This window comes from Antechinus flavipes, chromosome 1 (assembly GCF_016432865.1).
Source record: "Antechinus flavipes isolate AdamAnt ecotype Samford, QLD, Australia chromosome 1, AdamAnt_v2, whole genome shotgun sequence".
In the NCBI taxonomy this organism is placed as follows: Eukaryota; Metazoa; Chordata; class Mammalia; order Dasyuromorphia; family Dasyuridae; genus Antechinus; species Antechinus flavipes.
The window spans coordinates 255,862,404-255,886,613 of NC_067398.1; the positions used below are offsets into that span (position 1 = coordinate 255,862,404).

The following is a 24,210-nucleotide window of genomic DNA, read 5'->3' on the forward strand; positions in this document are numbered from 1 at the left end:
GGCAATTTGAATGTGGATGCATTGGAAAGTAGCGAGAAGAACATGAAAGCAGGAATCACGTGATATGAACCTGACTTATATTTATACAGCTAAGTTCCAAAGTAGAGCCTTAGCTGGCTCTTCTATAAAACTAGAATATCATTCTTTACCTCATAGGATTGCCATGAAGATGACATGAGACAACACAGATGAAATGCTTTGTAAATCTGAAAGCACTATGTAATGGTAAGTTATTACCATTAAAATTATGCCTAGATAAGAAATAATGACCAAGTCCTTTGTTTTCAAGTCTTTAAAAAGGAAAAATAGAAAAAACAGCATCTAAACATTTCTGCGAAGTATTTTAAAAAGAATACACATTCATCCAATATTATAAAACAGAAAATTTTAATTACATTTTCCAACATAAAATGCCAAATTTTAAGTGACATATAATCAATCATTTCAAAAAAGAAATAAATGTGCTACCTTTTCCTTGGATTAATATAAATGTTGCCCTATAGGGACAATATATACTTGAAAATTTAAGTCTATAAGGCACTTTAGAAAAGAAGGTGCCGAGAAATAATCATTGTGAAACATCTGACACCTTTAAAAATAAAAAAAGTGTTTTATTATTTCTTTTATAAGAAAACAACTAAAATTACATCCAATTCTTTATTTAGATTTCAGCACTATCAATCTAAATTTTTTTTTCTTCAAGAATGACTATCTTCATATTAGATTATAATCTGTCAAGAATGGTGAACATTTGACTTGTGACAATTCTTCAAAACAAAATCTTTACCTATTAGTTATACCACACAGAACTCAAGCAATAGATAAATATGTTCTCGCTTTTTCTACTTTTAAAAATTATTGAAAAAGAAATTAATTATAATTAAAATCCTGGCCACTTTGTATCAAATCAATATGATATCAGTAACTCACTAATCCAAAAAAAGGAACTATATAAATTAGACATGAGTAGAGAATCCATTTAATGGACATTAATATTGTTTTTAAAAATTATTAGAAGTTCACAAGAGAACATGTTTTCCTAGACTACTGTATATGTGTTAAAAAGAGAACTTTTTTTTTTTTTACTATATTAATTTCTTGCTTTCTGAGTTGTTAATTTAAAAAAAAAAATTCTGCTTGTAGAATTAAGTACCATCAACTACTGTCCCAAAAAAGGATAGACTTCTGATATTAGATTACAACTCCAAAAATCGCAAAAAATTGACTACTTCCTCAATCTTGTAATTAGAGGATACCTCTAGTTGACTGGACGTGCTGCAAAAGCTGTTCACAATAAACTAGAGATCGATGTTTGTATTTAACAGCCTCAATTTCTTCCACCAGTAAGTCAGGAAATAGAATACTTCCTTCCTTTAAAACCCCTATAAAAAAAGAAAAATGCTGTTTAAAAAGAAAAGTCAGAAATCATTAATGAACACAAATTATGACATCTCTTCAATCTGAAGTCATTGGCTTCCTTTATAAACATGAGCTATATGAATTTACACCGAAAAGAAAATGTTTTTCAGAATTATTATTTACTCATTATTTATTATTATTTATTATTATTTACAAATTATCTATTTCACCATAACAATGACAGAGAAAATCTTATTAGAAAGTCATGACAACTAACCAAGTTGTTACTAGCCTTGAAATAAAATTTAAAAATAAAAAAGTTGTTACAGCAATCTTCTGGCAACTGAAAAATTTCTTTGGTTGGGAATGTACAGGGTAGGAAAGAGGGGAATGTGAGAGGAAAAAGAATAAAGAACAGATTTTATCTATTGAGATATTAATTTGTCTGAATAAGTGGACTACTTTCATTATTGCTGATTGTTCTGGCTCAAGAGCGCCATCAGGAATTAAAAGATTAAGCAAATGCTGATGAAATCATTGCAGTTCTGTATTCTTACAAATTGTGACTTAGTGACTTTTATTTATATGTCAGAAGATAATAATGAAAGACTTTAATTCTCTCTATTTTTTTTTTACTCAGCCACAGAGACAAAGACACAAATTATTGTCAAAAAATTAATATTAATATCTAACTTAATATTGCTAATGTTGAGCTTCTTTAACATATAAGAATAGAAATGGGAAAATATAAAAACTTCTTATTGAAAATTTCAAGAATGTCAACATTATTAGATTATTTTATTTATTACTATATCTAGAATGTGAACATTATTACTTCATTACTATGTCATTTTAAATTCATGCATTCAGTTGAAATATTATCTAGACTTATATATATATATATATTAAATATCATTTTCTATATATCACATGGCCTGGGACCACACAAATGCAGATGATTCAATATGAATAAGACTTTGTCATTCTGATTCTCTGGGACCTACCTAACTGATTTTACTAAGAGTGGTATCTCCTCAGTTGTTGACTAATTTCCTCTTAGCAATTATAACTCTCTAGGATTATACTTAATTGAAAAAAATCTTACCTAATACTGCATCCTGAATTGTACTGTCTGGATCATCAAGGTGAACCAACAACTCTTTGTAAAGATATTGTATGTTGCCTTTATAGAAGGATTTTTTATCATCATCATTTCTGATACACTTAAGCCAGCTAATTAAGGAACTTGTAGCTGCTATTCGTACTTCATTTGAAGCATCATCCAGGCGTTTCAAGAGTTCTAAAAGAAGAAATGAAAATTTAAAGCCAATATTTATTTGAAATCATCAAAATTAATTACTTCACCTACTTATTTAATATCTACTATGTTAAAATCATTGAAAAGGTTCATGGAAACCAGAAAAAAATACACACATATACTTATGTATGTATACATATATCATACACATGCAGGACCTGATCTCCCCAAACAGGAGATAGAATTTAATATGGTCCATCAAAAAGAAGTAGGAGAGGGGCAGCTAGGTGGGAAAGTGGCACCAGCCCTGAAGTTAGGAGGACCTGAGTTCAAATCTGGTCTCAGACATTTAACACTTCTTAGTTGTGGGACCCTGGGCAAGTCACTTAACCTTCATTGCCTCAGCCAAAAATAAAATAAAATAAAGAAAGAAGAAGTAGGAGTTAAGTAGATGTGAGAGATGGGAAAGCATAAAGCACATGTTCAGGAATAGTTTAACTAAGAAGATTCATGAAAGGAATTGTAAGAAAAATGGAAAGACCAAAAGGCTTGTCAGGTTGTCAGGGGACTGGGAATTTTACTAATAACTTCTATATCCTGGCAAGTTTTCCAATGGATAGCTTTATAAAGTATTGAATACCTGAAAGAAATAATTGATAGAAAAAACAAAACAAAAAGTGGTAGAAACCACTTAAAGAACGATTTTTTTTTTTTTGGAAGGGGAAATAATTAAAAAAAAATTTAAATGGAGACAATTATTTCAAAGATGTCTGAAGACAATAGGAAAAGATGATTAAATTTATTTTCAACTTTTAGGGAAATATAACATTTATTTATTTCCCCCTGCATTAAATCATTTTATTTTTCAAAACATACATGGACAATTCTTCAACATTAGCCCTTACAAAATCTTGTGTTCCAATTTCCCCTCCCTTTCCCTATGCCCTGCCCTAAATGGCAAGTAGTCCAATATATGTTAAACATGGTAGAAATAGGTTAAATCTAATATATGCATGCATATTTATATAATTATCTTGCCATACAAGAAAAATCAAATCAAACCAGGAAAAAAAAAAATGAAAGCAAACAATAAAAAGTGAAAATGCTATGTTGTGAACCACTCAGTTCCCACAGTCCTCTCTCAGCATGTAGATGGCTCTCTTTATCACTCAACAATTGGAACTGGTTTGAATAGTCTCATTGTTGAAGAGAGACATGTCCATCAGAATTGATCATTGTATAATATGGATATTGTTGTGTATAATCTCTTAGTTCTGTTTATTTCACTTAGCCCCAGTTCATGTAAGTCTCACCAGGCCTCTCTGAAATCAACCTGCTAATTGTTTCTCATAGAACAATAATATTCCGTAACATTTATATATCATTCTCCATTTCATTCAGCCATTCTCCAACTGATGGGCATCCACTCAGTTCCAGTTTCTTGCCTCTACAGTGAGGGCTGCCACAAAAATTTTTGTACATGTGGGTCCCTTTCCCTCCTTTAAGATCTCTTTTGGATATAGGCCCAATAGAAACACTGCTGGATCAAAGGGTATATATACAATTTGATGACTTTTTGAGCATAGTTCCAAACTGATTTCCAGAATGGCTGGATCCATTCACAATTCCACCAAAAATGTATTGCTGTCCCAGTTTTCCCACATCCCTTCCAACATTTGTCATCATCTTTTCCTGTAGTGGTATTTCAGAGTTGTCTTAATTTGCAAGAAATAATAACTTTTATAACCTTAGTTTTTTCTAAGATCCACTTCAATTTAAACATTCTAAGGGATCTCATATTACACAGATTGGACTAGATTATTTCCTATGACAACTAAAGACATATTTTTATTTATTCTTTTTGTTTTTACATCACAGCTATCTCCAGATAGTATCTTCTCCCGATCTAGCACTAAACACAGGACAACCTTTAGGTAAAAATGAGCAAGAGTATCAACATATGATAAGATGTGCTGCTTTCTTCTGCCATGTAATATCTGCTGGGAAAGGGGGGGATATAGTTGTAGATATGATCTTTGCAATTAAGATCACCTACAGGCCTTTGGCTTCTTCTTAGTGCTTTGTATTTTAAATTTCCATGAATTAGGGAGTGATCCTGGAGTCGGGAGGAACTGAGTTCCAATATGGCCTCAGATCCTTGGAGACACTAACTAGCTATGTGACCCTAGCAAGTCACTTAATCCCAATTGCCTGAATAACAAAAAAATCCATGAATATAATTCACTTTACACTTCAAATTATACTATAAAGCACAATCATAACATTTGGTAATAGTTTAAAAAAAACCAGAAAAGTAGTTCACTAGAACTGAAGTATTAGAAACAATGTAACTTAATAATCCAAATTACTTAAGGGATATTTGTATATTTGACAAGAATTGCTGGGAAAACTAAAAAGTAGTTTGGTAAAAACCAGGGTTAGATTAACATCTAGTAGTACAGAATGCAAAAACTCAACCTGGGATACTTGCATGTATTCTTTTTTTTGGAAATGGTCTTTTATTTTACCCAATTACAAAAAAGGTAGTTTTCAACATTCATTTTTATAAGATTTTGAGTTTCAAATTTTTTTCTTTCCTTTCTTCCCTCTATCTTCTCCAAGATGATAAATACAATCTGACATAGTTTATACATGTACAATCATGTATTTCCACATTAATAATATGATCAGAATAAGTTGAAAATTAGAAAAGTATCAGATCAGACTCTTTTTATAACTAAGACTAAGTGGAGAATTCTTAACAATGACTTTAGAGGTGATTACAAAAGATAAAATAGGTTAGGATTATCAGTGACTGTGAGATCACACATGTGACTATGGATTTGAAATTTTTTTTTTCTTCTGTGTTAAGTCAAATGTATCAAAGCAATGAATTTCGTGTCTTCAACATCATTCTTTAATATATGACCTAACTGGAGAGTGGAATGAAGTCTTAGAAAAGAATTCTAAGACTTATTTGCCCTCTGGTGGCCAGGCAATGAAATAAGTTGTATGTATCTTAGAATCAAGTATTGTTAATCTATAAAAAGAACCATTAGAAAAGTTCTAATTCATTGTACACAGTAATAACAAGATTCACTGATGATTAGCTATGCTAGATGTAGCTCTTCTCAGCAATACAGGGATCCAAGATAATTCCAATAGACTTGGAATGGAGGGAAGAAGTTTTCAACATTCACCTTTGCAAAACTTTTTGTTCCACATTTTCTCCCTTCTTTCCTTTTCTCCTAGACAGTAATCTACTATACTATACTTCCTAGTTATGTGACCCTGGGCAAGTCCCTTAACTCCAATTGCCTCAAAAAAAAAAAAAACCAAAAAACAACTTTTATAATTTTGGAAACTTTAACCAATGCAGTTCCTGCTTCTAGAGGACTGGATATTACCCAATTCCTGACAGAGAAATGCCTAATAAGGTATATAGCCTTTCAGATACAACCAAAGTGGAAATTTATTTTGGTTGACTATGCACATTTTTAAGAACTGTTTTTATTTTTGTTCTAACGGTAGAAGGCAAGAGAGAGGGGGAAGAGAAAGAGAAGCCACATAAAACAAAGAAAAGGACATTTAAGCATTAAAAAGCAAGTACATATATAATCACAGATAAGCAGAATAATTTTAAAACTACAGGTTGAGGGCAGCTAGATGGCACAGTATATAGAGCACTGTGCCTGGAGTCAGGAGAACCTGAGTTCAGACTTACTTAAGGCCAATTGCATTGCAAAAAACAAAAACAAAATAATACAGGTTGAATATGTTACATATTTAAAAAAAAAAAAAGCCAAGTTGTCCATAGTACATACCTATATTTTCATGTATGTATCCCCCTTTCTGTTTTACTGTTTTATATAGAAAAGTCCCTTTTATTTATTTATACAGCATTTTCAAAGCCCAGAAAACAAATAAATGAATGAATGAATAAATAAAGCCAGCCCAGGATCCAGGAGATATAGGTGCTATTCTTAAGAGGTTCTTCTACTGACTAGTTATGTGACCTTCAACAATGTAAAAAATTTAACCTGTTTGATTTTTAAAGCCTTCAATTGGTCCCATCTATTCTTTTCAACCTCATGCTACATTACTTCTTTTCTGATAATGCTAATCTGGGTTTCTGCTCTCTTGAGTGTATCCGATCTTCCCACCTTTACAGGAAAGGACAATCATTCTTGAAATGCCCTTTCTTCCTTCCACTTCAGAGAATCTCTCATTTCCTTCTGCACCTAGAATTTCTAACCTTGGTCAACCAAAAGGGATTTATGGATAGACTTCTGGGGCTCCATTAAACTTTTTAAAAATACAATTGATTTACTTTGCAATCCCATATATTTTATTTTATGCTTTTGAAAACATTGTTCTGATAGAAATATGCTTAAAAGAATTGTACATGTTTAAGCTATAGTAGATGTTGTCTAGGAGAAAGGGGAAAGAGGGAGAAAAATGTGGAACAAAAAGTTTTGTAAAGGTGAATGTTGAAAACTATCTTTGCTTATATTTGGAAAAACAAAAAGCTACCATAAAAATAAATAAATAAATGGAAAAACCCCAAAACATTATTCTGAGTATACAGATTTCCTCCGAATGACAAAGGGGCCCATGGCCCCTCCAAAATTAAGAATTTCTGTTCTGCCCAAAGCCTTTCTATATTCTCTAAATAATGATGATGACAATGATAATAATAGTAATGATAAAAAATTGGGGATGACCCTGCTGCCATCATTACTGCTCTCTTTATTTCTTTTGGTCTGTCTATCTAGTCTCTCTCTGATACACATTTTCCTCTAATAGGATATAAGATCTTTAAAAGCAGAGATGATTTCATTTTTTTTTGTTTTTGTCTTCCCAGTGTCTAGCACAGTACTTGGCACAGAGTAGATGCTTAATATTGTCTTGATTATCGATCCTCTGGGCATCAATAAATGGAGAGATTTGGACTACCTGGTCTTTAAGGTTCATTTCACTTCTAAAATTTTGCTTCGAGGTATATTTTAAATGTTAAGATTTGTTAAATGTTAATATGAAATGATAAAGTGAGATAAGATTTAAGGACACATAAATAAAAACATCATTTTTTAGTTATTGGAATTCAAATTAAATATAATGACTAAATGTGATTCTAGAAGACTGATAATGAAACACACTTTTGTCTTCTTGATAAATGTATGCAATCATATAGAATAATGTGGTCACTGTGATGGTTTTTGCTTAACTAGTTAATTTCATTTGTTACGAGAGGATTCTATGTGTGTAAGTGAGATGGGGGGAAGAGACTATTGGAAATTAGTAGTTATATTAGAAGCAAAAAAGTAACAATATAATTTAAAATTGGTTAACATTTTCTTTACAATTCAATAGAAATGTGATCAATTGCAACATGAATGTAGTACAAGGAAATAATTCCTACCAGGATAAATCTTGATGAATTTATCTGGATCAGCTATGTCAGTACAGTACTTTAAAAATATGTTAATAATACGGCATGACATTAATCGAGTCATTTTAGAATCTTCTTCCAGTGTGTTAATAATCTGAGGCATCAATAGTTCTTGTATTTCTATTATCTGTAATTAATAAGAAAAAATAAGAAATTTTAAGATTAATTTCTAATTCAAAATTAGAACTATGCTAATATGAATTTTATATCAAAGATCTGGCATACATTATGTATGTTTATGAAAATAAAATGAGATGTTTTTTATGTAAAATGTAATGAATATTTTCATTTTTTCCCATGAAGCAAATGTTTATGTAATTTTAAGTTATTTTTATTGAATCTAGGTAGTTATTGTCCCTAATGAGTTTCACTCCTTTTCTATAAAAAATCATGTAGCATGAAAAGGATTCATGGGGGAACATATTTTTCCCCTTCCAATTTGCATTTTAGTAATACTTTCATTTGGAAATAATCACTTCTTCAATGTACCACTAGATGGTGCTCATATATCATATGGCTATTTTGAAATCACTTTTTTTTTTTTTAACTCCTTATGTGTTGTTAGTTCTACAGAAGCTATGAGCTCAAAGCAATAACAAAAACTATCTTTTTAATAACTACTTATTTTCCCAACTAATGACTAATTAGACATTTTCCCAACAATGCATGTCTAAGATAGTGTATTTATACTATGGTTAAAATTTTATTACAAAAGCAACCTTTTAACAAAAATAGAGTAATTTTTTGTAAATTTTACCTGTGATTATCAAGACAATGAGAATATATATTTATTAAGTCCTTGTAAATTTCACTGACAAGGACTTTTCTATTACCTTTTTTGTTATATCTTTGTATCAAGTTTTTTTCTTACTCTCAACAGAGCCATAAGCTAACAATTATTTTCCCCCCTCTGAACATTCTTTCTACATCAAAACATTTTACAATAAAAAAAAAAAAAAAATTGTTCAAAGCTTTTCCTCTGAATTTTGTTTGGAAAAAAATTTTTTGCACTATGCATATTTTTTTACATGTGCTTCATAAATGAATTTGAAAATTTTACCTGTTTTGATGAAAGTATCTCACTGTGAATAAGAGCCCAAAGGCATGATACAGCTGTAGTGCGAATGGCAGCGGCTGTTCTTCCAGCATGCCACTGAAGATTAGGAACCAATATATCTTTTATCACTGTCTCAAGGTGGCCATGAAACTGTCTAAAACCAAATGAGAAACTAAATAAATGAGGTAAACAGTTGTTTTATAAAGAGAAAAAAATCTAATTTAAAAAACATACTCAACAAAAGCAAAAAAGGAATAAATACAATTCTTAATGCTATATTGTCCAGATGTACAGAAAGGAAACTAATCCTATTCCTCTAGTGGTAGACTGCTCTTTGCCCATCCATTCCTATGCCTAACCATTCAAAAGAGGTGGTGACCAGTGCAAGGAAGGAGACATTAAATCTAGACTTAATTTGGTCTGTAGAAGGACCCAGGAGAACCAATTGGCCTGGGGCAATTAGGGAAAGTGGCTTTAAATCAGCAGATGGCTGCTTTTCAGGTATTGTTGGAGAATCTAAGCAGGCTCATAGGAAATTAATCCCAATCCTCACTCCCAATAAACTGAGGAATTTATTAATGATTACATCACAATAATAAAATATTTTCTCATCAAAATTGTTCTTACTTTAAACAAAAGAAAACTCCTAGATATAAACAATATAAATTCGTATATAAGTTTGAAAAAAAAAAGGGGAAGAAACTTGCACAGGTTTTACCTTAAAACATTAGCATAAAAAAAAGGGACTACATAATCACCAGATTGCTAATAAGCAAAAGGGGCTCTGAGGAATCCAAAGTGCAAATATATAAAGTATATGAGTACAGATAATAGGATAGTTAATTTAGTTGAAATAAATACTTGATGACATAAGCTTTTTTTAAAAAGCTATTCAATTTTCAATTAGTTGATAAATATTGATAAATCAGATGTACTCCATATACCATTAAATTCAACCCAAGTTCAAAACCACATATACTTTTCAAATATTCTTTAATGAAAAAATATATCCCTTAACATTGTCAGAATTTTTCCATATGAAATACCTTCAATAACTATAATAAACTGCCAAGTTAATTCTATCACATAGATTCCTTCCTTACTCCCTTCCCCAATAGTGAACTAGATGCTCTCTTAAGATTTAAAATGTAAAGAGAAAAAATTTCAGAAATCACTGATTTACATACATGTAAATCACTAGAAATGTTCTGGATTTATCAAATGAAAATGAATTAATCTACTTCTTCATTTGCCACATTTAAAAACACATATAATTAATAAATTGCTTTCTTTTCTTGATTTTAATCTCTTCCCCAGCAGATGGCATTTCAGAGTCAATAATGAAAACACAGAAAACTTTTGAAAATGAATTTTTGATTTAACATGATTTCCAGATTTTCAATTAAATTTTTCAGTAAATTTTAATTTTTAAGTCAAATTGTCATTTTCTATAGAAAAATTTAAAGAAAAAAAATTTTTTAGCATTGCTTAAAATGTACTTTCGTAAAGTAGTCTACATAAAGTGATTCTGAAGAAATGTATCAAAGTTTAATGACAATATGAAGGTTTCTTGTCATGACATGCTTTTGGAATCATTTTTTCTAAATACCTAATACTTAATATCAGCAAGTCAAATCAGTAAGCCAACCAACATGAAAAACCATTAGAAAAAGAAAACTAATGGGCCACAAAGAATCTGTAATAATAAGAATTGACACAGAACCTGTCAATATGACGGGCTAAAATTTGTGGAAAGGGAAAATAAATGCAAGTTGCTTCTAAATAATGAATTCTATTGTGTACAGAAAAATGTACAACTGTTCACAAATTAGTGACTCTAGAATATCTCTGGCCCACTCTAAAATGAAAAAAGAATGCTGAGTAAAATTTTCTACCACTCTTAGCTAATAACTAGGGGGATGAGGAAAGACTTCATGAAGGAGCACCAGGGCTGAGTCTTGATGAAAGCTTCTAAAGAACAAAAGCAGACCCAATCCTAGGTATTAGAGTCTGTGCAATTGCAGGGGAACAGAAGAAAGAATACTGACTTCAAGGGATTAAGAGGGGTTCCTGTTAAAATGTCAGAAGGTTTTTGTTTTTTTAAACAATTATATATATGTGTGTGTATGTATATATATGTACATATATATATGTACATATATATACATCATGTTAAAATGACCAATAGTCATCATGCTGAACATCTCTTAGCCATTTTATTTTTGTTATTGTCTATGTGCAAGAGAATACTACCAAGGGAGTAGTGATCCCGTTGTGCCATTGTTGTAATACCCAAAAATTGGAGAATTGGATTAAAAACAAACAAAAAATAAAATAAAATAAGCTCCATTTAGAGGATGATAGTTTTTCTAGGAGATATGATGTTCTTATCAGTTAGTTAAATTGCAACAAAACCAATTCAACTTATTTTGTACATACTGATAAAAATTTCCACACGTAATATTGATGAACAAGTTGTTAATCACTTTGTTTGAATCTTCTTAAATTGCTTTTTGTTTATTTTTTAACCACATTTGTTTTCTTTTATATAATCTAATTAAATGAGTGCTCCTTCTTGACTGGGCCTTCTTTGCTTTGCATTATATTATTAAGGTTTCTTCAAATGTTTTTATTCTTCCTACTTAATCAGATTATAATATTCTACGATATTAATTTGGCACATTTTTGTCCACTTACAGTTGCTGAATATTCTGACTGTGACAATTCCCAACTCCCTAATCAATTACTTCTAGACATTTGAGAAGAAAAACCAATGAAGAAAATCCTTGCATCATTTTTCTTTTTTTCTTTCTTTCTTTTTGCTGAAGCAATTTGGGTTAAGTGATTTGCCCAAGGTCACATAGCTAGGAAGTGTTAAGTGTCTGAGGCCAAATTTGAACTCAGGTCTTCCTAACTTCAGGGCCTGTGCTCGTGCTCTATCCACTGAGTCACTTAGCTGCCCCTGCAGCATTTTTGTTTGTTTTTGTTTTGTGTTTTTTAAAAGAGCAAAATGTCTTCTCTGAAGTAGCAGAAAAAACAATGGATTAGGAGTTCCAGGATTAAATCCCAGTTCTATTACTATATAAGAGTGTATGACCTGTATACTTATTGTGTATCTAATTTATACTTTAACATATTTAACATGTATTGGTCATCCTGCCATCTAGGGGAGGGGGTGGGGGGAAGCAGGGGAAAAATTGGAACAAAAGGTTTGGCAATTGTCAATGCTGTAAAATTACCCATACATATAACTTGTAAATAAAAAGCTATTAAAAAAAAAAAAAAGAATATATGACCTTCGAGCAAAGTCACTTCCCTTTTTGTACCCCAATTTTCTCATCTGTAAAATTATAGGTTTAAACTAAATGATCTCTAAATTCCCTTACCTTCTCTAGCACTCTATAACTCTAGAATGAGATGTTATTTCTAAAGCACAGGTTTACATAACTACAGTATAAACATAAAGGACTTCACAATTCGAAATCTCGTGTCACCTTAACTATCTCTTGGATAAATCCACACTCTTCAATTTGGCATCTAGATCCCTTTATAATTTGATATCTATAATTCCAGATATGACATTACAATTCCAGATATTTCAAGTGACTCCTTTTCATGCAACAGATGATTCAATTAGATTAGTATATGCTCCTTGAATGTGACCTTCTATTTTTCATCTCTATGTCTTCACATGGGTCTGATCCCTGGGCCCAGAATGTACTTTCTCCTCACTTCTGCCTCACTTCCTTCGAGAGAATATCTTTATATTCTCTAGCAGAATGTGAAGCCAGGTCCATTTTCTTGACCTTGTCTCCTTTACAATTCTAAATAGCACACGACAGACATTTAATAAAGGCTTGCTTGCCTCCTGAGTAATAACTTCAGGGGATGTTCACAATAACTACGTCAAAGGATATTATATTCAAAACTTCAATAGTTTACTGCCAGAGTACTTTCTAAAAGAAGTTTTACTAATTTCTAATTCATTCTTAGGCATCTAATTTTGTGTTTATATTTCTGTTATATTAAAAGGCAAAATAAAATTCACTTTAAACTTTTCTTTCCTGTATTCAAATATAGCTGAAATTTTCTCTAAAATAACTTTAATTCAAATTATTCAAAATTCTATGATAAATCCTTATCAAAAGAAATTGTTATAAAAGGCATCTTGTAGAACGCTATCTCAATATAAAAACTGACTACTTTCTAGAAGTTAAATGTTTTCAAGTGGAATTCCTTAAAATGGCACAATTTAAAAGACTACTATTTCTTTGCTGAACAGTCAGAAAAACAATATTGTTTAAACTCTTGAATAATTATGGATACTACTTAGGAGTTTATATAACCCATATCAAATCAGCCTATAGGAAAATAGTTCTAAATTCTATTTGGTTATAATTTTATATTTTAAACCCATTTCTTTCTCATTTCCCTTTTTGTTATTGTATTACTTATCTTATTTTTCTCCATGTTTTATTACTTCCTATCAATAGAAACATATTTTAAGAAAATTCTTAAAATCAACGTTTAAGATAACTTTAAAGACACTTTTAGCATCATATTAAAATGTTAATACGTTGACAATAATAGAGGACAGTTAAAAGAGTACTAATTATTTAATTTGTTTGCAAATGTACCACAAGGTCGATACAAAATGAGGAGTTAATAGATCCATCATCAAAATGAATACATTATAAAAATGTTTCACTTATTTTGAATAATTTAACATTTCTCTCATTATTTAAAATAAGTTTATTCACCTCTAACAATTTCCTTATTCACTTTCATCCAAAATTAAATAACTTGCATATTTTGAAGTTCATTTCAGCTTATATAAATCATAAGGACACATAATGTGGATGAGAATTACCTGCTGTTTCCAACTCATGCTGCCTATTCTCTGGTCAATCACCTCATTCTTCTTATTCTCCCTCCTCCCAAAATCCTGGTCTTTCACATTTAATGCTAGGGTTTTGCTACTTCTGATTTACCTTGTTTGCGATTAGACCTCAACATCATTTCCTGGTCATTTCTAAAAATGCTGCACTCTACTCCTTCTGCCCCACCTCTAGGTTGTCTTCCCCTGTTAGAATGTGAGTTCCTCGAATAATATATATCTGTTCTAATTAATTATAATTCTATGTCTAGTGCCTGACTTTACCTATATGACAGTAAGTACTTTATAATCATTTTTCAAACGTTTATATATTAACTTGAATAAAGTGAGACTACTTACTGTTGAGAATCCACAGTACTGCTTGCTTTTAAAAGTACTTGTGATAAAATTGTGAAGAACTTTAGGCGCATTTGTGGATCTTTGGTTGGTTGAAGACAAGTCTTAAGGATAGGAATAAAGTAGTTAAGAGCTTTACCTAATACAGGACCTGCAAAACAAATTGAAAAATTGTTCTAGTAGTTTGGTAGTTTATTTATATACTTTATATCACCCAAAAGATTTGAGTTCAGAAGATGTTGTTATAAATTTTGCTTATTCTTATTTGTGACCAAACCTGTAAAGATATCTAGAAGAAGATTGTTTTCCATGATTTATGCACATAAGGGGCTTACATGAAAAAGGTGATTAAACCAGAAAAGTTAAGAGTATGAGTATTTTGTCTCTGGCTAAATTTAATTTTCAATTTATATTAATTCCCTACTTTTGGGATACAAGAATATTTTCCCAATAAAAGCAGCCAAAGACAATTTAAAACAGAATATTGTACTCATACATTTAATTGAATGATTTTTTGCTTTTAAGCATTTTTCTAGAAGAGTAAATTAATAAGAAATTTTCAAACAATAGTTAAATGAACAATCTAACTAGGTTTTCATTTACCTACAACTGCCCAAACATTTCTCAAACTTTGATGTAATGATGCTAATGATAATTTAAAATGTTATAAGCTATTGAGATTCTAAATAATAATACTATCTGAAAATTTACTGTCAAAATAATTTCTGGCTAAGAGAGTTGCGAAAAGAAATAGACAGCAAAACTATAATAGTGGGAGATCTCAATCTTGCACTCTCAGATTTAGATAAATCAAATCACAAAACAAATAAGAAAGAAATTAAAGAGATAAATAGAATATTAGAAAAATTAGGTATGATAGATCTCTGGAGAAAACTGAATGGTGACAGAAAGGAGTATACTTTCTTCTCAGCAGTTCATGGAACCTACACAAAAATTGACCATATATTAGGACATAAAGACCTCAAAATTAAATGTAGGAAGGCAGAAATAGTAAATGCTTTCTTTTCAGACCACAATGCAATAAAAACTACATTCAACAAAAAGTTTGGTGTAAATAGATCAAAAAGTAATTGGAAACTAAATAATCTCATCTTAAAGAATGATTGGGTGAAACAGCAAATTATAGACACAATTAATAATTTCACTCAAGATAATGACAACGGTGAGACATCATATCAAAATTTATGGGATGCAGCCAAAGCAATAATAAGGGGAAATTTTATATCCTTAGAGGCTTACTTGAATAAAGTAGAAAAAGAGAAGATCAATGAATTGGGCCTGGAACTTAAAAAGTTAGAAAAAGATCAAATCAAAATAGTTTCTGGTGTCTAAACTTGTCTTGCAAGAATACAACACAAACCATATTGTGCTGTACATGTGTACTACACAACAAAACAAACTATAAAATATTTTATTTCCTATACACTGTGCCAAAAAAGTTTTAAATTTAAGAACAAAAGGTTTACTCATATTAAAGTGAGGTTGGCTAAAGCTTAGCAAAGGAGTCTACATACCTTTGTCTTTTTAAAGACCCCGTGTCTCAAAACATTAAAGTTGAGGCACCTACGTGGCCTAATGGATTGACCACTGGCCCTGGAATCAGGAAGACCTAGCCTAACCATTGTGACTTGACCAAGTAATTTAACCCCGATTATCTCATTAAAAAAAAAAAGTCAAAATCCTTCAAAATAAAAAATGGAGGCACTAGAAAGTAATAGCATAATTAAACAAGATGCTATGTATAGGAATGAAAAGAAAATGAGAATTATGTTAAAAAGGAGTTGTAACCAACAAACCAAAAAACTATCAATTAGCCTGAGTGAATGCCAAGTATTTGCTCAGAACTTTAATGATTTTCTTTCAACAATACATATCGACTTCTTGAAATTCTTCACTCAGAGGAAGAGTATATCAGACAATATCATTCTTTCAATGCTTACTGAAGAGTTTTATTTACAATGAAAAGTCAACACAAAGTAAAAAAGGGCAATACATAGAACTAGAGACAAATGTGTTTCTGTAAATGTCACCTTCTTCTCTTCCCCCTCACATAAGTATCTTTCAGTTTACCAGTTTTTGTAAGCAAAGTGCTTTGTAAACCCTTAAAATTCATATACATATAAGTTATTATCATTAGATTCTATTCATGTAGCCATTTATGCAAAAACTTCATGTATATTTAACGACTGTTCTAAACAAATTTTATGCAATGGAATAAAATAAAAATTGGACTTTTATCTTTATCTGATGGAATTGATAAAAAAAATTAAGCAAATATTTTAAAAATTGATTGTAATTGCAATGATAAATTATAACTTCAAGTAGATTAACATTAATTTTAAATTGCTTAAAATCTCCAAAAGTGACATTAAAATAGAAGTAAAATATACTTCATCATAATATATATGAATGTGTGTGTGTGTGTGCTACATTTAATTCTGTCCATTGGGGAAAAAGATCAAATAGAATGGGGTCAATATTTACACAGACTGTTTTGGCTCCTTGCATTCAATTAGATAAACTACTGAAACTAAATTGTCAAGGTGAAAAAGAAAAAATTACTTCTTTAATAGAGTCTTTTGTAGATTGCTTATAAAAACACTTCTAAATCCTCTAAATCTAAATCCAATCATACAAGCATTTATTAAACACCTATTATATGTCAGGCACTGATGAATATAAGATCTTAAATAGAATTAATATAAGCAGAGAAGTTTTAACTGCATATATAACATTTTAAGTTACATGGAAAATTAAAAAAAAAAAGATATAGTCTACTCCAAGATTTAAATAATGTTCTTTTCCATTTAAATTTTACTAACTCAAAAGTAAGAAGTCCAGGCTGTAGCTATCAACAAAAATCAGTTTTAACTAAAAAAAGGTAAAACACATAGGTAATAACATTCTGAAGATGGACTGTTTAGAGGCAGTTAATTGAATTGCACCAAGTTTCAATATACCCTCAACTGAATTAATTACTTTTTTCTTCTCACACTGGTTTGCTGATATAGAAATCTAAGAAACAAATTCAGAGTCAGCCCTTATTTACTACTTTCTAAGGAGTCATACTCTAGAAAAGACATTCTGGATCCAGCAATTGATCCTTTTTGGACACTAGAATCAAATTTTAGAAACAGAGTATGAAACACGATTATTGTAATAATGCAAAGAGAGAGAGATGCCAAAAGTTTAAAAGCAAAGAACTAAAACAAAACAAAACAGTATCACTAAAAGTTTGTAACTGCTAATTAAGTTTTAAAGTTGCTCTTTAAAAGTCTGACGTTGAACACAAGCTCTGAAGTCAGGAGGACTTGAGTTTAAATATGACCTGAGAGACTTAAAACTTTTTAGGTGTATGATCCTGGGCAAGTTCACTTGACCCCAACTGCTTCAGCAAAAACCAAAACAAAATAAAACAAGTCTCTGACATTTATAATCAAGGATCAAACTACTTCCTGATAAAATAAATTTTACAGTGATTCTATAACACAGAAATTTAACTTGCTATCTAGTAATGATGAAATTTCCCTATTTTCTCTCTCCATTTAGATTTTAATCATGTCAATCTATATAGATTTTTGTTTCCAACATATAAGATATCTAACTATGTTGCACATACTTTTTTTTTCTACTTTTATTAACTCATTTTTGTCTTTTTATCCCTCAAACTAGCACAGTGGCCCATAGGCAGAATTTAAGAACTGCTTGTTGGCTGACTGATTCATTTATGGAAGTCCTACAAAGCCTTCAAGGACTGCACCAGATACTAACTACCTCTTCCAAGAAATCCTTCCTAGGAATATAGCTAATAGTGACCTTTCCTCTTCCTTTTTACAAACTGTACTGCTTGTCTTTACTTTGACGCATTCAACATTTATAAGAAAACTTAAGTAGATTATCATCTATCATATTTTTAAAATTCCCCATTAAGAATTCTCTTGGCTTTGTTCTTTGATTTTTAATTTTGCAGAGATTGAAAATAGTTTTATTACTTCTCCCCTTCTCTTCCCAAATTACCTCCCTTCATCCCCCCCAATCTACACCAAGACTGGAAAAGCCTGGAGAGCAGAGCTTTGGTCATGGGCTTTCTTTTCTGAATGGCAAATGTCTTTTCCTTCAAACATACATAACTAATGTTTAAAAAGGAATAAACTTAGGAAATTGCAAGTCTAATTAATTCTGGAATGCAGGAATTCTATTTCTAGCTCTTTGAATAATATGTGAGAATGAACCTCATTAAATATTACATGGCAGTTTTCCTCTTTACAAGAGATTTTCTAAATAAATGATTGATTCATATATTATCTAAAAATAATTGATCAATATATATAAATTATGATATTTCGTGTTTTCTATAGTTAGCATTAATGTCCTTAAAAATTAAAAAATTGTTAGGAAAATTAGTTGGGTGAAATGGGGTGGTAAGGAAAGCTTTATGGAAAAATCAGTTTAATAGGACATGAAATTTTAATTAAATTTGACATATATTTCTTAAAAATTCAAATATACACACACATATATCACATGCAGATTTTCTAATCATGTACAGGCTATACTATGACATCACAGAATTCTAAATTTTGGAGTGTTTACTTTAAATATGCAATGAAAACATTATAAAAATATATATTTCTGGGAAAGATTTCTAAAATTTCAGAGCTGAATTACAGCAGAACAGAAAATTAAGGCAGCAAAAAAAATTTTCTAAAATCACTTATTTACATAAAAAATTTAGTGGGCTGATAAATTCAATTTTGTTGGGGATGTTAAGTTATATAGATGTTTAAGATAATATTTAAATAAGTTAAATGATTATCAGATTCTCAAGGTTTAACATTAAAAATATAAACCTATGGCATAAATGATGATAGAAAAAGTACATGAAATTTATTCCATTCTTCATCTTTTTCAGAATACAGGAAAAAACTTCAGCATGAACCAATGGATATTTTTAAAAGAACAAATCACACTTTCATCTCACAAAATGGTTAGATAATCATCACAAGCAGAAAGTTACATGTATTTTTCTTGAGAAATTCACAAATGTCAAAGAGAATTAACATAAATCATGCCTATAACGTTAATAAAGTATAACAAGAAAACTTTTCTTAATAGTGATAATAATTTAAGGTGCTGCTAATATTATATATTCTTACCTACATAGAATAATCCTTTGAGGGGGTGCTTACCTGACTGAGTGATGACTACTTCAAATTGTAGTAGCTCAACCGAATGACAGTTCCAATTCTGATGTGATAAAGTGAGCCATTCCATAAGCTGGTCTATATGCTGTTGATAGAGATCCAGAGTTCCATCACATTTCTGCATCAGAGCTAGTAAGTTCATTGTCTCCTGAACCTGTGAAATATAAAATCTTGGATTAGTCCCTTTAATGAATATTCCAGTGTTATATCTTTATTAAACATGTGAGACTATTTACATTTACATAGATTACAATATATTAAATTTACATTTTTACAAGAAACTACTAAGGGGCTCTGAGAGGCCATCAAGTCCAATTCCTTCACTTAACAGAGTGAAGCTCAGAGAGCTTAAGTGATTTGATCAGGATCAAACAGCTGCTAAGTGTCTGGGGCAGGATTTGAAACCAGGTCTTTCTGACACTGTCTTATACCCCATTCAGTTCACCAAGAAACTTCTCAGGAATAGCCATTCTCATCTACTGCTGGACACATATCCCAAGGATGCCATTGACAGAAAGGCATAGCCCCAAAATATTTATAGCAGTACTTTTTGTGGTAGCAAATAAATGGAAACAAAGTAGATCCCATGGTTGGAGAATGGCTAAACACACTTTTGTACATAGATGTAGTGAAATATTACTGTTGTAAGAAGCAACAAGAAGAAAAGAAATAACATATGACTAGAGAAATATGGAAAGGTAGGAATTGATAGAAAGAAGCAAGCAGAGACAAGAAAACAACATACACATGTATATGGAAATGGAAAAACCAGCACAACAAAAAAAAAGCTAAAAATATAAGTTGCAAAATTATAAAGACTCTGAAGAAAAAGTCTAAAAACTCTGAAGAAGAGATTTTTTCCTATTCCTCTTCAAATATGAGAGGTACACAGCAGTGGAAAATGGCAAAATTTTTCTGAGGTACCGACTGGTTTTACTCATTTTTTCCCTTCTCTTTTTTCTTTTTTGTTAAGAAGAAAGGAGGGAAGGAAGGAAGGGAGGGAAAGAAGGAAGAAAGGAAGGAAAGAAGGAAGAGAAGGATGAAGGGAAGGCGAGAGGAAGGGAAGGAAGGAGAAAGAAAAAAAGATTATTTGTTATATGGGGTGGGTCTTCTGGAAGGAAAAGAAGGGAATGAATACACAGGGTAATTTAAGTGATAAAAAAAAAAAAAAGATAGCAATAAAAGTTTAACAAGGAGGGAAACTAGGAGGAGGGAAGACACCCCATAGGTAGAGGTCAGTGCAGGAACTTAGGGGATCCAGGGCAAAAACCAAGCAGAGCCAATCACCTCATTCAACAACAGGGGATAAAGCCTAGCTCTGGCAAAAAATAAAAATAAAAATAAATCTAAGTGAGGAACTAAAGCTGGAGAGATGAATAAATCAAAGATCAGTACAAAGTTGCAAATAGAGAATTCCCCAAAAGAAAAAAACAAGTAGCTCTACAACTGCAAATACAGAAACAAAAGGGGAAAAAAAGCATTTTTCACAAGGACTACATGAATAGCTAAAAGAAATTAAGAGGTAAAAAAATGAAATAAATCTCTGGAGGAAAGAATAGAAAGGAGAATAAACAGAGAAAGTAGTAAACTTTATCCATGAAATGAACCCCCTAGTTGATGCCCATCAGTTGGGCAATGGCTGAATAAATTGTGGTATGTGAATGTTATGGAATATTATTGTTCTATAAGAAACAATCAGCAGGATGATTTAGAGAGGCCTGGAGAGACTTACATGAATTGATGCTAAGTGAAGTGAATAAAATCAAGAGAACATTGTACACTGCAACAACAAGGTTTTGTGATGATCAGTTCTGATGGATGTGGCTCTTTTCAACAGGGAGGTGATTCAAGCCAATTCCAATAGACTTGTAATGGAGAGAGCCATTTGCACCCAGAGATAGGGATGTGGAAACTGAATGTGAATTACAACATAGTATGTTCACCTTTTTTGTTTTCTGCTTACTTTTTCTTTTCTTTCTTATTTTTTTCCTTTTAGATCTGATTTTCTTGTGTAACATGATAAATGTGGAAATATGGATATAAGAATTGTACATGTTTAACATATATTGTATTACTTCTTTTCCAGGGGAAGAGTTGTGGAGAAGAGAGAGAGAAAAATTTGGAACAAAAGTTTTGCAAGGTGATGTTGCATATATTTTGAAAACAAAAAGCTATTATTTAAAAAAACATAATAATTATTGATTAAAGAAATGCAAATAAAAGAAATAAAGTTCCTGAAAACCAGAACAAATCAATGACTTCATGAAACAGAAAAAAATATTAGAAGAAAATTAAAAGATAAGAAAAAAAAACAGAAGGAAATGAATATCAAAAACAGGTGACCTAAAGAGCAGGTCAAAGAGAGATCATTTAAAAATGACTTAATTCCCTGAAAATTATAAGGAAAAAAATTTAATAAAAAATAAACAAAAACTGCCTAGATCTATTAAACCGGAGAACAAAATAAAAATAGGAAGAGTCCACCAATTATTCCCTAAAAGAAACCCCAAAAGGAAAGATTTCAGAGCCAAAATACTGAGCTCCTATATAAAACAAAAAATATTGCTAACAACCAGAAAGAAGCACTTCGAGTGCCAAGGAACTACATGCAGGATCATACAAGTCCTGGCAACTTCTACTATACATGAGAAATCTTGGAATGCAATATTCCAAAAGGAAAAAGATAAAGCCTTGCAACAAAGAAAACTCACTCTGTAAAGCTGAATATAATCCAACATGGGGAGAGGGAGAAGGATTTTTCCAACATTTCTGATAAGAAGATCAAACCTGAGTAGGAATTTTGGGATATAAACACAAGAGAATCCTAGAAAGGTAAATTTGAGTAACTGGAAAAAACTATATGATGAACTGGTGCTAATAATCTTAAAGGGGAAGTAAAAATGTATCCCCTTCAGAATTTTGATGTCTTTGAAAGGTACTGAGAGAGTTAAATAAGAAAAATGGAGGTCTTAGGTGGTGGATTAGTTCTCTTTTAAGGGGAAAAAAGGAATGGTAAAAGGAGTAATGGAGGAAGAGAAATTGAATTGGAATTTAGTATTTCTCACAACTGGGATATGTGAGAAAAAGGTATAAGTATGGAAGAAAAAGTGGGGAGATCAAGTATACCCTGAAAAGGACAAGAAAGATTGAACACACACAAATGTACACAAAAGTTTGGTGTAGAAATATATTAAACTAAACAGAGAAACAAGCAGGGATAGATAAGAGGGTGGATAGTTAAGAAACATAATAAAGAAGTCACATAATAGAATGGTCTCAAGGAAAACAAACTTTCTGATCCTGAAGAGGAGATTAAAAGGGGTTGGGAGGGTATAGAGAAGAAAAGCAAAGAATTAAAATCTAATATTGTTGCTTTGGATTGCCTCTTAGACCACTGGGCAATGGCTGAATAAACTGTGGAATACGAATGTGAATGATGAATATGAACTTATAAGAAATGAAGAGACAATTTCAAAGAATTCTGGGTAGCGTATGAACTGACACAGAATGAAGACAGCAAAACCAGAACAATATATACAAAGACAGTGACATCGTAAAGACAAACACCTTTAAAAAAAAAAAAAAAAAAAAAAAAAAAAAAAAAGACAAACACCTTTGAAAAACTCAAGAACTCTGAACAAAGCCAACCATTTATTCAGAGCAACCACAATGAAGTATGCCCCTTACCTCTTATAATGGACACAAGGAGCAGAAAGATAATTATTTTGGTTCATGGCCACCATGCAAATTTTGTTTCCCTTAATATGCTTATTTGTTATAAGAGATTTATTTAATTCATTTTTTCTTTTTCTTGATTAACTGGAAAGTGGGAAGAAGGAAAGGCTAGAAATAACAATGCCTGAAATGTTTTTCCTATTTCAGTTAAGAATAAAAAAGTGAAGAAAAAGATAAATCTACACAAATTCAAAATACTTTGTGGGACAGTATCGTATTATGCAGCATTTTCACTCAGAATTTGGAACACAGAACTAGAGGAAAGAAATTATCATTTTTGAAGGATGTGGGCACAAACTTCTTCCCACTAATAAAAAAAAAAAAGCCTTCAAACTAAACAACACATACCATTTATTAAAAATTCTTCACCTGAGTAACATTAAACAACAGATTCACCAAATTGATTTTTTTCCCTTTATTCAGCTTTCACCTCTTCCTGGACTCTAAATTAAAAAAGGACTTTAACCAGTTTCTAAAGCCAGGGGCAATGCATTAAAGATGTCCAGTTGATAAAATAGGCCTCCTATTAACTTGTACCTTTTTTCCTCTTTTTCCTCAGGGCTTAAAAATATTAGGAAGTATTCAAGTCACCCTTATGATAACTCCTTGGTGGCCTCTCCCAGTCTGTTTTTCAAAACCTGCTTCTTAATTTGATGGCGATTCAACTTCCTTCTCTATTGCTGCTAGGCACCATATATTTCCAGGGCCTATCTTTTGCCAGTATTTATGGCCCTATCAGTGACAACCTGTCTCCTATGACATATGCCCTTTAGGAAGATTGTTTGTAAAAACAGAAATGAAACAAAGTTTAAACAGGTACCAAACAGGTGAGAGGATGCAATGAGATTCCCAAAATACAAAGCTTCAGGTAAGGTACACCAGGTCTTCGAA

General features: G+C 31.2%; 1 protein-coding gene and 1 long non-coding RNA gene across 2 annotated transcripts in view; one reads left to right on the forward strand and one right to left on the reverse strand.

The window, feature by feature from the left end:
* Window positions 1–370: 370 nt before the first annotated feature.
* Window positions 371–24,210, reverse strand: part of DNAAF5 (dynein axonemal assembly factor 5) — a 57,659-nt gene continuing 33,819 nt past the window's right edge. The window contains exons 8-13 of the mRNA XM_052000455.1: window positions 19,570–19,738; window positions 14,363–14,510; window positions 9,130–9,280; window positions 8,040–8,196; window positions 2,465–2,659; window positions 371–1,382 (exon numbers count right to left, since the gene is read on the reverse strand). Of these exons, the coding sequence (XP_051856415.1) occupies window positions 1,246–1,382; window positions 2,465–2,659; window positions 8,040–8,196; window positions 9,130–9,280; window positions 14,363–14,510; window positions 19,570–19,738 (957 nt within the window). The 3' untranslated portion in view covers window positions 371–1,245. The remainder of the gene's footprint in view (window positions 1,383–2,464; window positions 2,660–8,039; window positions 8,197–9,129; window positions 9,281–14,362; window positions 14,511–19,569; window positions 19,739–24,210) is intronic.
* On the forward strand, window positions 19,645–23,752 carry LOC127564219 (uncharacterized). Its single transcript, XR_007954208.1, has 3 exons — window positions 19,645–19,716; window positions 21,671–21,724; window positions 22,975–23,752. It is a non-coding gene; the product is annotated as an uncharacterized LOC127564219 (long non-coding RNA).